At 33.5% G+C, this 15,804-nt stretch overlaps 1 protein-coding gene across 3 annotated transcripts in view; it reads left to right on the top strand.

The window, feature by feature from the left end:
* CNTN5 (contactin 5) overlaps nt 1-15,804 on the top strand; it is a 1,391,028-nt gene that overhangs the window by 1,081,928 nt on the left and 293,296 nt on the right. For all 3 annotated transcript variants that reach the window (XM_086678621.1, XM_086678620.1, XM_086678619.1), the window contains one exon: nt 5,496-5,646. In XM_086678621.1, the coding sequence (XP_086534747.1) occupies nt 5,496-5,646 (151 nt within the window). The remainder of the gene's footprint in view (nt 1-5,495; nt 5,647-15,804) is intronic.

The following is a 15,804-nucleotide window of genomic DNA, read 5'->3' on the forward strand; positions in this document are numbered from 1 at the left end:
TCAAATTTTCTATTTCTTCCTCTTTGAGTTTTGGTAGTGTGTGTCTAGGAATTTGTCCATTTCTTAAAGATTTTCCAGTGCATATAATTTTTCAGAGTATTATTTTATAATTGTTTATATTTCTGTGGTATTGGTTGTGATCTTCCTCTTTCATTAGTGATTTTATCTATTTGAGTCCTCTCTCTTTTTGAGAAGTCTGGCTAGGGGCTTATCAATTTATTTATTCTTTCAAAAAAACAGCTCCTAATTTCATTGATCTGTTCTACTGTATTTTTGGTTTTGATAGCATTGGTTTTTGCTCTAATCTTTGTTATTTCTTTTCTTCTGCTGGCTTTAGGCTTTATTTGCTGTTCATTTGCTAGCTCCCTTAGGTGTAAGGTTAGGTTGTATATTTGGGATCTTTCTTGCTTCTTGAGATAGGCCTGAACTGCAATGTCTTTTCCTCTTACGACTGCCTTTGCTTGCATGCCAAAGGGTTTGGCCTGTCATGTTTTCATTTTCCTTTGCTTCCATGTAATTTTTAATTTCTTCTTTAATTTCCTGGTTAGCTCATTCATTATTTAGTAGGATGTTCTTTAACCTCCATGTATTTGGGGGCTTTCAAAATTTTTTCTTGTGGTTGATTTAAAGTTTCCTGGCATTGTGATCTGAAAATACGCATGGGATGATCTCAATCTTTTTTCACCTATTGAAAGATGCTTTGTGACTCAATATGTGATGTATTTTGGAGACTGTCCCATGTACATTTGAGAAGAATGTGTATTCTGCTGCTTTAGGATGAAATGTTCTAAATATATCTATTATGTCCATCTGGTCCAATGTGTCATTCAGAGCCATTGTTTCCTTGTTGATTTTCTGCCTAAATGATCTGTCCATTGCTATAAGTGAAGTATTAAAGTCACCTACAATTATGGTATTATTATCAATAGTTTTGTTTATGTTTGTGATTAATCGATTTATATATTTGGGAATCACATTGGGGGCATAAATATTTACAATTGTTAGTTCTTCTTGCTGGATAGACCCCTTAATTCTGATATTATGCCCTTCTTCATCTCTTGTTACAATCTTTGTTTTAAACTCTAGTTTGTCTTGGGGCACCTGGGTGGCTCAGTCAGTTAAACGTCTGACTTCAGCTCAAGTCACGGTATCATGGTTCATGAGTTTAAGCCTTACATCGGGGCTTAGAGCCTGGAGCCCGTTTTGGATCTGTGTCTCCCTCTCTCTCTGCCCCCTCCCCCACTCATGCTCTGTCTCTCTCTCTCTCTATCAAAAATAAACATTAACAAATTGTAAGAAAATAAAAAATAAAATCCAGTTTTCTGATATAAGTATGGCTACTCTGGCTTTCTTTTGATGTCCATTAGCATGATGGATGATTCTCCATCCCCTCACTTTCAATCTTCAGGTGTCCTCAGGTCTAAAATCCGTCTCTTGTAGGCAGCATATACTTGGTAATTGGATCTGTTTTGTTTTTGTTTTTGTCTTTGTTTTTTGTCTGTTTGTTTGTTTTTAACGATCTGATACCCTATGTCTTTTGATTGGGGCATTTAGTCCATTCACATTCAGAGTGATTATTGAAAGATATTAATTTAGTGACATTTTTTATCTGTAGATTTTATATTTGTTGTGATGTTTTCTGGTTCTTTGTAGTCTTTGCTGCTTTCGATTCACAGAGTCCCCCTTAGGATCTCTTGCAGGGCTGGTTTAGTGATCACAATCTCCTTTAGTTTTTGTTTGTTTGGGGAAGTCTTTATCTCTCCTTCTATTCTGAATGACAGCCTTGCTGTATAAAGGATTCTTGGCTGCATATTTTTCCTATTCAGCACATTGAATATTTCCTGCCAGTCCTTTCTAGCCTGCCAAGTTTAAGTGAAGAGGTCTGCTACTAACCTTATGTGTCTACCCTTGTAGGTTAAAGACCTTTTGTCCCTAGCTGCTTTCAGAATTCTCTCTTTATTTATTTATTTATTTAATTTGCTAGTTTCACTATGATATGTCATGGTGTCCTGTTTTTGTTGATTTTGAAGGGCAATCTCTATGCCTTTTGGACTTGGATACCTGTTTCTTTCCCCAGAAGTTCTCAGCTATAATGTGTTCAAATAAATCTTCTGCCCCTTTTTCTGGCTCTTCTTTTTCTGGGGCTCCTATGATACAGATATTGTTTTGTTTCATGGAATCACTTAGTTTTCTATTTCTCCCCTTATGATCTAGTAATTTCCTTTCCCTCTTTTTTTCCAGCTTTATTTTTTCCATAATTTTATCTTCTATTTCACCTATTCTCTCCTCTGCTTCTTCCATCCTTGCTGTCACTGTATCTAGTTTATTGTGCATCTCAGTTATAGCATTTTTGCTTCATCCTGACAAGTTCTGCTGATCTCTGCAGCAAGCGTTTCTCTGGTGTCTTCTATGCTTTTTTTAAGCCCAGCTATGAGTCTTATGACTGTTATTCTGAATTCTTGTTCAGATTCATCTTTTATATCTGATTTGAGCAATTCTCTGGCTGTGATTTTTCTTGACCTTTCTTTTGGGGAGAATTCTTCAGTACTGTTATTTTGGCTAAGTTTCTATCTTTTGCATATCTTAAAAGCTTGTTATGTGTCCTGCACCTGAGAGTACTATTATATTAAAAAGGAGTCATACGTTGTCCAGGGCCTGGCACTCCAGAAAGTGTTTTTGGTGAATGCTGTTTGCACTCTATTGTTATGTTTTGGCTGCTCTATCCCACCAGTCAGTCCTCTGCAGAGCTCCTCCTCACTTGTAGTGGTGGAATGTTTGGACTTTCAATCAGATGTGTTTTGATTTGTTTGTTGAAGTAACCCTGGAAAATAAAAAGAAAGAAAGAAAGAAAGAAAGAAAGAAAGAAAGAAAGAAAGAGAAGGGAACCTTGACCTCATAAAAAAAGAAAAATGAAAAGGGAGAAAAAAAAGAGAATCAAAAAACCATGAGGCTAATTACAGACAAGGAGAAATGAAAATAAAGAAGAAAGAGAAACAATGGGAAAAGGATAGAATGAAAATGCCTGAAAATGAATGAATAAGAATTGACCAAAAATAAATCAGAAACTATAAGCCTGATTTAAAAAAAAAAAAAAAAAGGAAGAAGGAAGGAAAATGTAAATAAAATAATAAAAGAGAAAAACAGTTTGTCTGTTGGTACCTAGGAACGGTGGCTGTGCTGCTCTGGTGGAGAGGCTGGCTGCATTGGAAGAATCAGTCTTGCTCCACTAAATAAGCATTTGCCAGGCACAGAGGGGCAGGGTTTTGCCCTGCCTCCACTGGGGGCTGTTGTGCTTCTCTCTGAAGTCCTACCATGTTGATGCTGAGGGGAAAAATGGTGACATTCCAGGCTCTTCTCCCCATACCAGGGACCTCAAACCATGCTGTTCAGGCAGTCAGTTTTCCCTGCTCCACAGTTCTGCACCTTCTAGGCGCTAGGCTAATCAAAGTCATAAAGGACCCAACTCTCCCCTGTTCCAGAGTGGAGTCTCTCCAACCTGCAGATAAAAGACCACTGGCTGGCACCTGCAGGGTCTTTTGTCCTGGCGGAGGCAATAAACCACCTTTCCAAAGTACTCCAGGAAGGGACCAGCTCTATCCCAGTGCACCAAGAGATCGCTACACTGTGCTATGTGCTCTGGGGTCAGGTCCTTTCTCCCCAGGAATGCACACCATGTCTCCTGGCTTCACTCTGGAGAAAGCTGAGCACTTTTGAAAGCTCCAAGTTTCAGTTCGAAGAGCTGTTTGAAAAAAAACCCAAAAAACAACAACAACAACAACAACAACAACAAAAAAAAAAACAGAAAAAAAAATGACATTCTCCATATTTCTCCTTCCCCAGTCTGTGGTCCAGAGAAGTTTTCCTCTTGTGCTAACTCAATGCTGCACTTTCACAACCTTCCCTCTGTCTCTCCACAGAAAGGGTTTCATCCCCTCCATGCCTATGCTGTTTTATCTCCCCCAATTCACATACCCACACCTCGATCCTTCCAAGCTGTCTCCGTCCAACTGTGGAAGTCTTTCTGTGACTCTGCATATCGATTTCCTGGGTGTTCCAAGTGATATGAGCTCAATACAGCTGTGTTTGAGAGATGAGGAAAATCCCGGTCCTCCTATTTCTCCACTGTCTTAACTCCTTCCTCCTTTTCTGTATCAATTCTATCTCCTCTCAATTACAAGCACATATCTTTTTTGTTATATATATATCGTTTCATGTTTTTGTGCCATGCATTATACTGCTGTATAATGCACATAAAATAATTATGTCAAATTGGTTAAAATAAATGCCTCAGATACAGTAGACTTGTAGACATATCTCCCAGGTTCTCTTCTAGATTCAAAAGTGTGTGTGTGTGTGTGTGTGTGTGTGTGTTGGTCTCTATGTCATGTGTTCTTTTAGTCCAGGGTCCTCAACCCACAGCTGCCCACCAGAATTACTTGGGGAACTAATCAAAAGTATCTTCACAAAAATCGAGTGAAAGCAATATTAATATTAATGAAGTATCAGACCTAATTGAATAATTGCTACCAATGAAGTGAAATTTTTAATTGAAATTTAAATAATTCAATTTTTAAATGTATTTTAAAACAACTACAGTTAATTTTGTATAATGTTAAAGTAAAATATGCAGTAAAACTCCAAGATAGGAAGTGGATGACACAGGATTACCTTCTCTACATGTAACCTCTATTTTTCCAGAGGAAGCCCCAAATAGACTTTCTTGCCAGCACCTTCACCTTTTGCTCAAGGTGCTCATATTAGTCTTTCAAAATTAAAATTGATAATCATAATTAAAGCATGTCATTTTTTGAAACAGTCTGTCTGTGGACCCCACATAATATGAAACCATTATCTGCTAATAATTATATGTTTAAATTTTGAGTTAGTGCCTTTTGCATGTGTAGATAACCTGTGGTTTTATTAGAAATGTATCCCATGAATGGATAAAGAAGATGTGGTATATATATATATATATATATATATATATATATACATATACATACAATGGAGTATTACTTGGCAATCAAAAAGAATGAAATCTTGCCATTTGCAACTACGTGGATGGAACTGGAAGGCATTATGCTAACTGAAATTAGTCAGTCAGAGAAAGACAAAAATCATATGACTTCACTCATATGAGGACTTAAAGAGACAAAACAGATGAACATAAGGGAAGGGAAATAAAAATAATATAAAAACAGGGAGGGGGACAAAACAGAAGTGACTCATAAATATGGAGAACAAACTGAGGGTTTCTGGAAGGGTTGTGGGAGGGGGGATGGGCTAAATGGGTAAGGGGCATTAAAGAATCTACTCCTGAAATCATTGTTTCACTATATGCTAACTAATTTAGATGTAAATTTTAAAAAATAAAAAAAATAAATTAAATAGTAAAAAAAAAAGAAAAGAAAGAAAAGAAATGTATCACAGAAAAGTTGAAAAATTTTGATTTATTATCATTACTTCTGGTAGAATTAACATTTTCTTTTTCATAGCTTCAGCTCCTACTTTTGCACTGAATCAAATGAAGAAAACAATAATTATTACCAAAGACCAAGAAGTCATCATAGAGTGCAAACCCCAAGGCTCTCCAAAACCAACCATTTCTTGGAAGAAGGGAGACAAAGCAGTTAGAGAGAATAAAAGGTTAGAAGTCTATTTCATAATTCAAACTCTTAACATCAAACATTTTTTTGAAGTTTCAGGTGATACAGACAGAGTATACAAGAAAGAGTTTTTGCAGTTATAATGAACTATATTTCATGAACAGATTAAAACATGGTTTGTCTATATAGCGATTAAAAAGAATTCAGATTTCTACTTCAATATGATCAGATTTCTTTGCCTCCATGGTGTTTCAGTAGTGATGGGAATTTCACCAGGTTATGAAGAAATCACACACTTTGATTAAGCTAGTTATTTTTGCTTTCATTTAGGGTCTGCAGATTTGGAGATTCACAAGTTATCTATAATAATTTACTTTAATGTTAATATTTACATGATATAAACATGAATCTTTTGGGTAATCACTTTATGGCAGAGTATTTTCAGGCAAGATTTGTGTCTAGGTTTGTACTTCTTTTTTCAATCTCGTTGAGGCAAAATAATATAGAATTACTTCAGTTGCCATAGACAAATGAGAAATGTTCAGAGGAATATTTAATGTGTACAGATTTGGTTTTGGTAAGCAAAACCAAAGGACATCACAGTAGTACAAATGGGAAAAAAATGATGAGAGAATCAAACCATCATAGGACTGTGTTTGCCAAGTTCAAAAGCCCATGCTCTATTAATAATTACCATATTTGTGTTGTAAATGATGATTCAGCTTTGAGAAAATAATATCCTCTAATATGTTGAAATGAGGTTGCATAGGTTGTTTTAAAGTGTTATTTATCATTTTATCGATAAGGATAAGCAGATCATGCTTTGTTTTATATCTGTCTGGATCTAAGTAATCATATAGAAAAATTAATTGATGTCAGTATTAGGGGTCCATTTGAATAATTCTTTAGGTAATTTTGGAATATTTTCAAATATTTGAAAATTTACTATAGAAATTTTTCTTTCCCCTTCTAATCTGAGAATCACTGATTTAAATTGCCTGTCTCAGATGAAGTAACTTACAGACTAATTGGTTCAGTTCAGGCCCAAGGATGATGTATGATGCCTGAAAAGGGTGATCATCTATAATTAAAATGGGTTATACTGATCGTCTTGTTTTGAAAGAGAATTTATCTTTGTTATTCAGGCAGGGTGGGAGGTACAAAATCATAAATATGTGTATATATGGTTAAAATGCATATGATTGAATTGAATTTTTTGTATTGTTGCTCATAGAAATTTAAACAAACAAAAACAAAACCTGGCACAACCCTTATTAAAGCAGAAGAAAATATTTTTGTAGAATTAGATCAAAAAGTTTATCATGTTTTTTAATGCATCAAAGATTTTTATATCATCAAAATGTATTTGCCATATTGGTACAAACCACTACATTTGAAATGCATTATTTGTGTTGTTCATGGGTGGCATGTGAGTCTTATCCTATTTATTTCAGTTCACCACCAGAGAATTTTCCTCAGCAAATATACATAGACATCACTGATGAGTTTAAAAAATTAGATAGCATCTCATTTGTTAAAGCAAATGTTTTGAGAAAGGAACAGGATTAATGAATTTTCTGTTACAACAAATATAAACATACTAAACTTTTTTTTTCCAGAAGTTGAAAAACAGTTTGTGAATTTTCCAGTTTTCTTGATTCCTTTTCTCCTCACTGCTATCCCTTCAGGTTAGTGAGACATATACACTGGCTTCAAACTCAGATCACTCAATTTTCCAGATGTCAAATACTCTGGTCAAAGTGCTATTCAGGAAGGAGGCTAAAATGTGAAATATTTGTGTTTTTATTTATTCAAGTAAAAGCAAGACTGGGCTACATTTAATCAGCCTTTTGCTACTCTGATCTGTATGTTTATGTTTGTAAACTCTGATCTAGATGTTTATGTTTATAAACTGATTTAATTTAATGACTACAGAGGCATTTTTACACTTAATATTGACAGGCACACTTGCAAAATATTGTCTTTACTAATGTACAGTATGTTACCTTATTTTGTAGTTCCAGGTTTCATTAAAAATACAATCTAAATAGAAATTTAAAAATATTAAGCATCAGGTATTAAAATAAAAGGCTAAGACTTAAATAAAAATAGAAAGAATTCCATAAAGTAATGTAAGAAGACATATGTAGATATTTGAAAAAATTGCATGCCAAACATATGAATAGAAACTTGAAAATTAAAATTTCCAATGTATATATTATACATTCTTAAATAGAATTTCAGTTTCATATGACACCTTATTTTCTTATAGAAATTTTAGGTCACTTCTCTGTTATAAAGCACACCAACTGATAAGAGTTGTAAATAAAAATTTAAGTGGAGGTGTTAGAAAACTGTTAAGGGTTTGATATCTTTGTGTCTTGCATATTTCACATTAGGGTTACAAATTCAAATCATGTTTTATTTCCTTGGAATACAAGTATATTCACCATTCATGTGATCTACATCAAATAGGTTCCCCAATCACCCAGCCCCCAATAACTGTAGGTTATTCTTCTAATAAGAAATGTTAAATGAATTAGTCTTGTCCTTCATTCACAATTTTCACAGTTATTTTGGATCACTTCAAATTAAAGATTGAAACAGCAAATGGCAATTTCTTATATGGACATATAGAGATTAGTATTATATTGGAAGAAAGGAGTTAAAATAATATATATATTATAAAAGAAACATGTAAATATGAAAAATAAAACTTTTAAATGCATAAAATGCATAAAATTATGTCCATAGCAATAGCATAAAAATGCAATGAAAGATGTTAATTGCAGAAAAATATCATTTAATTATCTGAAAACTAGTCAGAACCTCAAAAAAAAAAAAAGAATTGAAAGCTTGGGTCAATAGCAATTTAACTCTAAATTGTAAATGCAATGTTGTAACAACTGAAGTTAACAGTTAATCATTTGTTTTATCAACAGAATGTCAAATTACATACTAACTTTCCTTTTTCTGTCAAATTTTGATTGAATCTTTCAGATTTTGTTTGGTTTGTTTTGGAAGGGGATCTTCTTTGTCTTTTTTTTTTTCTTTTCTTGTATTTATCTGTTGTGCTAAGGAAGTATATAAATCATTATCCTAAAATTTATAGTCCAGTAGGTAATAACTAGAGCATAATATGACTTTTAGAAGAATTTTGATTAACAAGTTGTTATCAAAATATATTTCAAAATATTTCATTCATTTGGTCCTAAATTATGCACCTAAAGTATATTTTAAAATAAGTTATATTAGAATTTGTGAGTGGTTTGTAGTTATTTCTTGTTTATATCACAGAATGTTCAGTATGAATTGATGCTTAAATAGTAAGTCACATTATTATTGACAATGACGATGACTGCTATAGCACTTTTAATTTATGAAGCACTTCAACATTGTGAGTAATAGTATATAATCCAGTGTATAAATCAAGACTTCATTTCCTGGCTTATCATGAAAACTATGAGCTTTCAACAAGTTGCTTAATTAATTAATTAATTAATTTTTTGCTTATAAAACTAGAATTCAAAACACTAACCACATTGGATTGTGAGAATTGAATGAAATTTTGTAAAATAGACTGGCTGGTGTATAGCATTTAATAAACGCTCAATGAATGTTATTTATGATGATGATGCTGTTGCTGCTGATGGTTAGTGGTGGTGGTGATGATGGTGGAATCAGTTGAGCCTTTGAACCTTTGAATACTGACATATATTTTTGTTATTAATAGTTCTGGAAAGTTTTACCACTCCCTTTTTCTTTCTCCAGTAATTCTAGAATGAATTCTAGAGATTTAAGTTATTATCTCGGATTAAAGGAGTCTCCATGTGATAAATATGCTGTTCATTAAATCTGTGCCTCTAAAGTGATATTCTTTGTCCATCAGAGCCTGAAATCTTCACTTCTCATCATTCATGGCATGGCCATTCTCATCAACCTTACCTACTCCTAGTTCAATATCTCTTGGATAGTTTCTGATAGCAGACTGAACATTTACTTCTGTAATCAGTATTATAGGCCATGTGCAAACAGATGAATGTATGTGGAGAGTTAATGGAAACAGAAAAGGCTTTTAAAGGATTTTTTACTCTTTTTCTTTTTTTTTTTCTTTTAAGGAAACTTCACATTTTCCCCATCACTTTTAAAGATCACTAGCACACATTCATTTAGATTTCTTAATCAGTCATGTCCATTTTCATACTAAACTAATAAGCTCCAGGAGTACTAAGACGTGAAATGTTCCATGGAGATTTTCTCCTCTAGTATATTTTCATTCAAAATGTTCTGCTCATCAAACTTATATTGGATTTTCACTTCAGCTCATTATTTCCATTACTTAGCCATTAACTTTTGTTAAAATATAATCACCCAGAAGCACTCCAGCAGTGCACAAATATTAAGCCTTCATTATTACATGTTCAATTTCCTGTACTTTTTGTGGGCAAAGACAATCTTGGCTAAAATGAAAAATACTTAGTTTTTGGTGAAGACACAGTTTTTGTTGTTGTTTTTATTGTTCTGTTTTGTTTCCTTTCCATGTGCACATATATTAATTATTATTGAACCCCATGGAATGTGCCATTCATGTTTAAAAATTATTTACAATTATTTAAATATTAAAATGGTTAAAGGACAAATTTTCATTTCTAGGCAGAGGGGGATACCAGTGTTAGAAATATGGACTATAGTCCAAATGGGTGCTAAAGAAATCCTGCATCCAAAAAAATAAAACTTATCCTATGAAGGGACAGGATTATAGTGTAATTTCTCTTTTATGGTACTGTCCAAAATCCCTTGTAATATTCCCCTGCTCACCAAAGGAGCTTCAGAACAATGAAGTTTTCAGCTTACTCATTTAACACACACAGAAAATTGCACTTGAAGTACCCATTAGTTGGCTTCTAGTGGGAATTCATGTTGTGTTTATTAGGCAAAAATTATCAGGCTTACATATTGACTCATGGACATATGGAAAAATATGTTTGTAGTGCAAGCCCTAAAGGACATTGTTACTGAAGGGAAAATAGTGTCTTCTTTTTCAAAGGAAGAAGAAGAATTCATGGGGATAATTAGAGTCTTGTTTTTGTCCCTTTGTTTCCACCTACATGCTGTGTTTGCTAATGAACAAGCTGTTTTGTTGTTTCCTCTGTGACAATGTCTTTTACATATTAAGAACATAAAACAATGTAGACCCCAGGTATCTTGTTTTTTTTTTTTTTCAGTGTCTAAGAAATTATATAATGAGAGAAAATGAGCTTTCATATACCAAGAGTATATCAGTTCACTTCCTTTGTAGATTAAAATCTATGCTTCAAAGGAATAAAATGATCAAAATGACATTATTTATCTAAAGGAAGAGAAGGTTGATAACTGTCTTCATAAGATTTAATACCTATGAACAGCTTACAATATACAATATGTTATCACTTGGGGATTCTTACTCGCTATTCCAAAGTTCCACCAAGTTTAAAGGGATGAGAAGAAAATGGCCTCACATTCATTGTGATGAGGTTAGGAAGCTGACTTCCTGGTTTCCATGAAAACTAATGGCAGAAGGCTCTGCCTAATTTACTTTCACCACCTTCCTTTTAAAATGCCAGTAGAAACACAAAAGAGGAAAAATGCAGTCATAGCAGCATTGGAAATTATGAATATAGATCAACAAATTCTTGGCTCCTAAGAAGAATCACCCTTTCAAATAAAATGGACCCAATTAAGAAATGATCAATAGCTTGTTCAAGCCTGGACCTCTGAAACTCAACAAAATCAATGTAAGAGCTGGTAGAGGGAGTCTTTCACTAACCTCTGCTTTATTTCCATATCTACCAAATTCAGTAACTGAGCCTCACTACAATGTTTGACTTTAAAACCTCTATTACATGGAAGCCACTCTTTAAGGTGGCAAACTATTACTATCCCTATTCTATCCACAATAATTCAAAATAAATTTGGAGATTATGAATCCAGCAATAGAACGAGAGAAGACATAAATGCTAGGATTTAAGTGATTCATAAATAAATAGGATGAGAGAAGACATAAATGCTAGGATTTAAGTGATTCATAAATAAATAGGATGAGAGAAGACATAAATGCTAGGATTTAAGTGATTCATAAATAAATAGGATGAGAGAAGACATAAATGCTAGGATTTAAGTGATTCATAAATAAGCAATGATGTCAATAATTAGTGATATAAATGAAAAATATTGAATATAAATGAAGAATATTGAAGTCCATGGATACTGGAAATCATATAATTCTATGTACTACTTCTGGCCAGAGGGGCTATGCACTGTTTCAAATTTTCCAGGAGGCACATTACCTTACATAAGATGTGAGAGGTGGGAAGCAATATTTTGCCTCAGTCTGACTGAGTTGCATAGAGCCCTACTAACCTCAGAACAATTTGACATGGGTTTGTTCAACTGACTGGTGTCAAGATTAATGTCTGAGGAAAAGACTCTGGGACACTGACAGAAATACCAAAGGGAGACAAGGAAAACTAAGAACATTTCCAACAGATAAAACCAAGCCTGTAAACATGGGAACACAAAAGTATAAAACACAGAGACTATCAATATAGTATACACTATTCACAAGTTATCTCTAAGAGATGGATTATGTATAATTCTAATTTTGTGCTTTTCTGTATTTTACAAGTTATATGTAATTATTGTCTATAATTATTCATATAGAATTGTATACACAAAGTAATTGTATATAATTTTTATGCACTGTCCTTGTAATCAGTAAGTAAAGTTAAGGAAAACACCACAAATTTGTAGTGTTGTAGGAGGAACTTTCTTAAGATAATATATTTCTAATCACATAATTCAAATAGTTTAGATTTGATCAGAACATATGAAAAGATAAAAAACACTAATCCTCCTGCTACATTTTTTTTCCATCTTCAGAGAGAAAAACTACTTGGTATTGAAAACAATTCAAGCTTCTTGGCCTAATCTTTTAGAGGTGTATTATAGAAGAATTTATGTAATTTACCCTAGAGATTCAGTTGTAATTCTATAAGAATAGGCCCCTCTCTTATTCTACCATCATTTCAATCAACAGGCCAATTGAACATACCTTCACTCCGTGGAAAATTAGATTTTCAAATGAAATGAAGCATATGGTTAACCATTGTACCCTGGGTTTCCCTTTCTTTCCTTTTCTTTTTGACAATGCCCAAGTTTAGGCCCTTAACATGTCTCAAGTAACAAACATCCTAAATTATACTTTTCATTTGTGTCCATTTTCTCTCCCCATATGAACCATGCTTCACCCTATAGCCCAAGGAATCTTTCCAAAGCACAGCTTTGAGTGTGTCATCCTCTTGCTGAAGCTACTGATCTGAATCTTCTATTGAATACAACCATAATTCATGAGTACATTTGAAATTCTCCATTTTATTTCCACATTTATTCATTAATCCATCTGACAAATATAAGGTTGAACTATATGAAATTGCCATTTTTTGTCTGTTAGAAATGAGTGAATAACAAAAATTTCATATGGTTCTATCTAATATTTTAAGTGCCTATATATGTCAGTGCTTGGTGCCAGGAACAGAGTTATGAATGAAACACACAGGGTACTACCAACATGGAGTTCAGAGTCTATACCTGCCTTATTAACTGTTCAGCTGTCTTTCTCTCTCCATGTGTCTGTTTCTACTCATTTCTGCCCTCCTCCCAAAAAACCCTAAGTATTCTAACCTCAAACTGCATGGATGCTCACAATTCCCTCAAACAGGTTCTTCATTTTCTCACCTGATAACCTGTACTCAAACGTCCCTTTCTCTCTCTCTCCTCCTTTCCTTATAGCTTGTTGGTCAATCTCGATGACATTTGAAATCCTAACTCAAAGGAAAAGACTGTCTTATACTTTCTCATTATTGAAAATGCTCAAACTGATATAATTGCTAAGAAGCTGAGTTAGTGGGAAGTTAGATAAATGATATGTCAACTTCTAACTTTTAATTTAGTTTCAATATGTGCCAGTTCACAACCCTGTTATTTAGATATTGCCATCTTTGACATATAAGTTTTCAGTTATAAACTCAAAGAGATTGTGACTTGTTTAAAGTCGCCCATCACAAAGCTGAGCTTTAAAGCCAAGCTTGCTGCTAGTCAATGATTCTATGATGATTATAGCAATCAAATTGTTTAGCAGTGATGCTGCATTTCAATCTACATGAAGAATAGTGATAGACTTCCTTTTATGTGGTAAAGATTTAGCTCCGCAGTTTGTACTAAAAAGCTGTATGATCAACTTTATCAGCTATTTTCACACACACACACACACACACACACACACATCCCTCACAAAAGGCCAGAAAACCTTCCAAATAAAGAACTTAATTTAAATCTAATTTTACTTCCAATAAAAGATGTAAACTGAAAAACTAAGACACAGTGGCCAAAATTTCATCTTACTTTTACTTTTCTCTTTCTACATCTTACTCTGTGGTAAGTTAGACTACATTGATGTTGATTGGCCATCTAATTATAAGAAATATTTATTGTCCTTTTTATCAATTACACATTAATCAGTTGATCAGATGCTATTGACAAAATAATTCTAAAGATTGCATTATAGGATGCTTCTTGGCTGTGCTTTTATACTTTTCCCCTTGTAGATCTCCATTGTTTTGAGAGGTATTCAGTGTTTCTAAACTTGATCTATATTAGACAATGAATAAGCACAAATAATTCAAACTTACTGAGTAACAATGTGCTCACACCATGCCAAATAGTTGAATGCAAGTGGAAAAACAAAGGGATTCTCACATTTTCAAACATTCTACTCTTAACAGTATGTTTAGATAATATAACATTTGATCTCAAATCTTCAAATTGACGATATCCATTTGAACACAGAAGATGTGCATGTAAAATGTCTTTAATTATTTGTTGCTCATATATCCCAAGTTTAAGATTCCAGAAAATCTATAAAGATTTCTTTTCAAAAGCCTTCACCTTTTTTTCTTGATCTTACCACCAGTTCTTCTTGTTTCCACTTGAAAAAAAAGAAAAAAGAATGTTATACGTAACAAGACAGACCATACCTCACAAGGGAGATAACACTAAAGAAGTCAGTTAATTTAAACTGTAAACTACAAGATAATCCTGGCTCTGTTGTGCTATGAATACCTCCAGTTTGTAGCATTGCATCTCTAGCTAATTACCAATTTAACAAACAGTTCATAAATTTTACTTCTGACTATGGTTCATTTACCCCAGTTACTATAAATTGCTGCACAAGGTGCCTGGTTATGCTTTCTACATAGGCACAACTTGAACAATCCATTAATTGTTTAAAGACTTTTCTTATCCAAAAGCCCCCCAGACTACAACTTTCAGCTTAATTTGTCCTTAATACAAACAACATCTAAAATTCATGGGAATTCAAGCATCTATGTACAAGTTGGTGACTGATCCTATTATCTCCCCAAGTGACTCTTCATTGAATATAAAATAGTGAAGAGAGAAGATTCTGAGAATGTTTAGAAAAAAGTATTTTATAATGGAGATTTTTAGCTTCCTTTGAGAGTTACATAGTCACTTCTTTTCAGTTTTTGCATAAATCACAATCTAATTTAACTATGGTTGATTAATGATGGGAATTAAAGGGCTGGTTACAAAATTAAGGCATAGACCTAATAACCTTGATGACAGTGAAAAACAACCTGCAGATCATTTTCATAAAAAATAATCTCAGGGCTGCTGGGTGGCTCAGTCAGTTAAGTATCCAACTCTTGATTTAGGCTCAGGTCATGACCTCATGGTTCTTGAGATACAGCCCTGCATGGGGCTCTGCACTGACAGTGTGGAGCCTGTGTGGGATTCTCTCTCTCTCTCTCTCTCTCTCTCTCTCTGTCTCTCTCCCTCCCTCCTCTCTCCCCCCCTGCCACTCTCTCTCTCCCCTTCAAAATAAATAAATAAACTTCTAAAATAAAAAAAAAAAATAACCTAAACAAATTTTATCATTAGCATGCTTATTTCGTTTGGGTAACAGAATTATTTATGAATATATAGATGATAGATAGATGATAGATAGATAGATAGATAGATAGATAGATAGATGATAGATGACAGATAGATATAAAAATATAGGATGAGTTCTATGTTTTTAGTTGTATCAGGAGGTTTCAGGGTACCAATTTATTTTTGTTTCTCTCTTTATCTAATTGTA

This window comes from Puma concolor, chromosome D1, assembly GCF_028749965.1.
Source record: "Puma concolor isolate L17-30 chromosome D1, mPumCon1.1.hap2, whole genome shotgun sequence".
In the NCBI taxonomy this organism is placed as follows: Eukaryota; Metazoa; Chordata; class Mammalia; order Carnivora; family Felidae; genus Puma; species Puma concolor.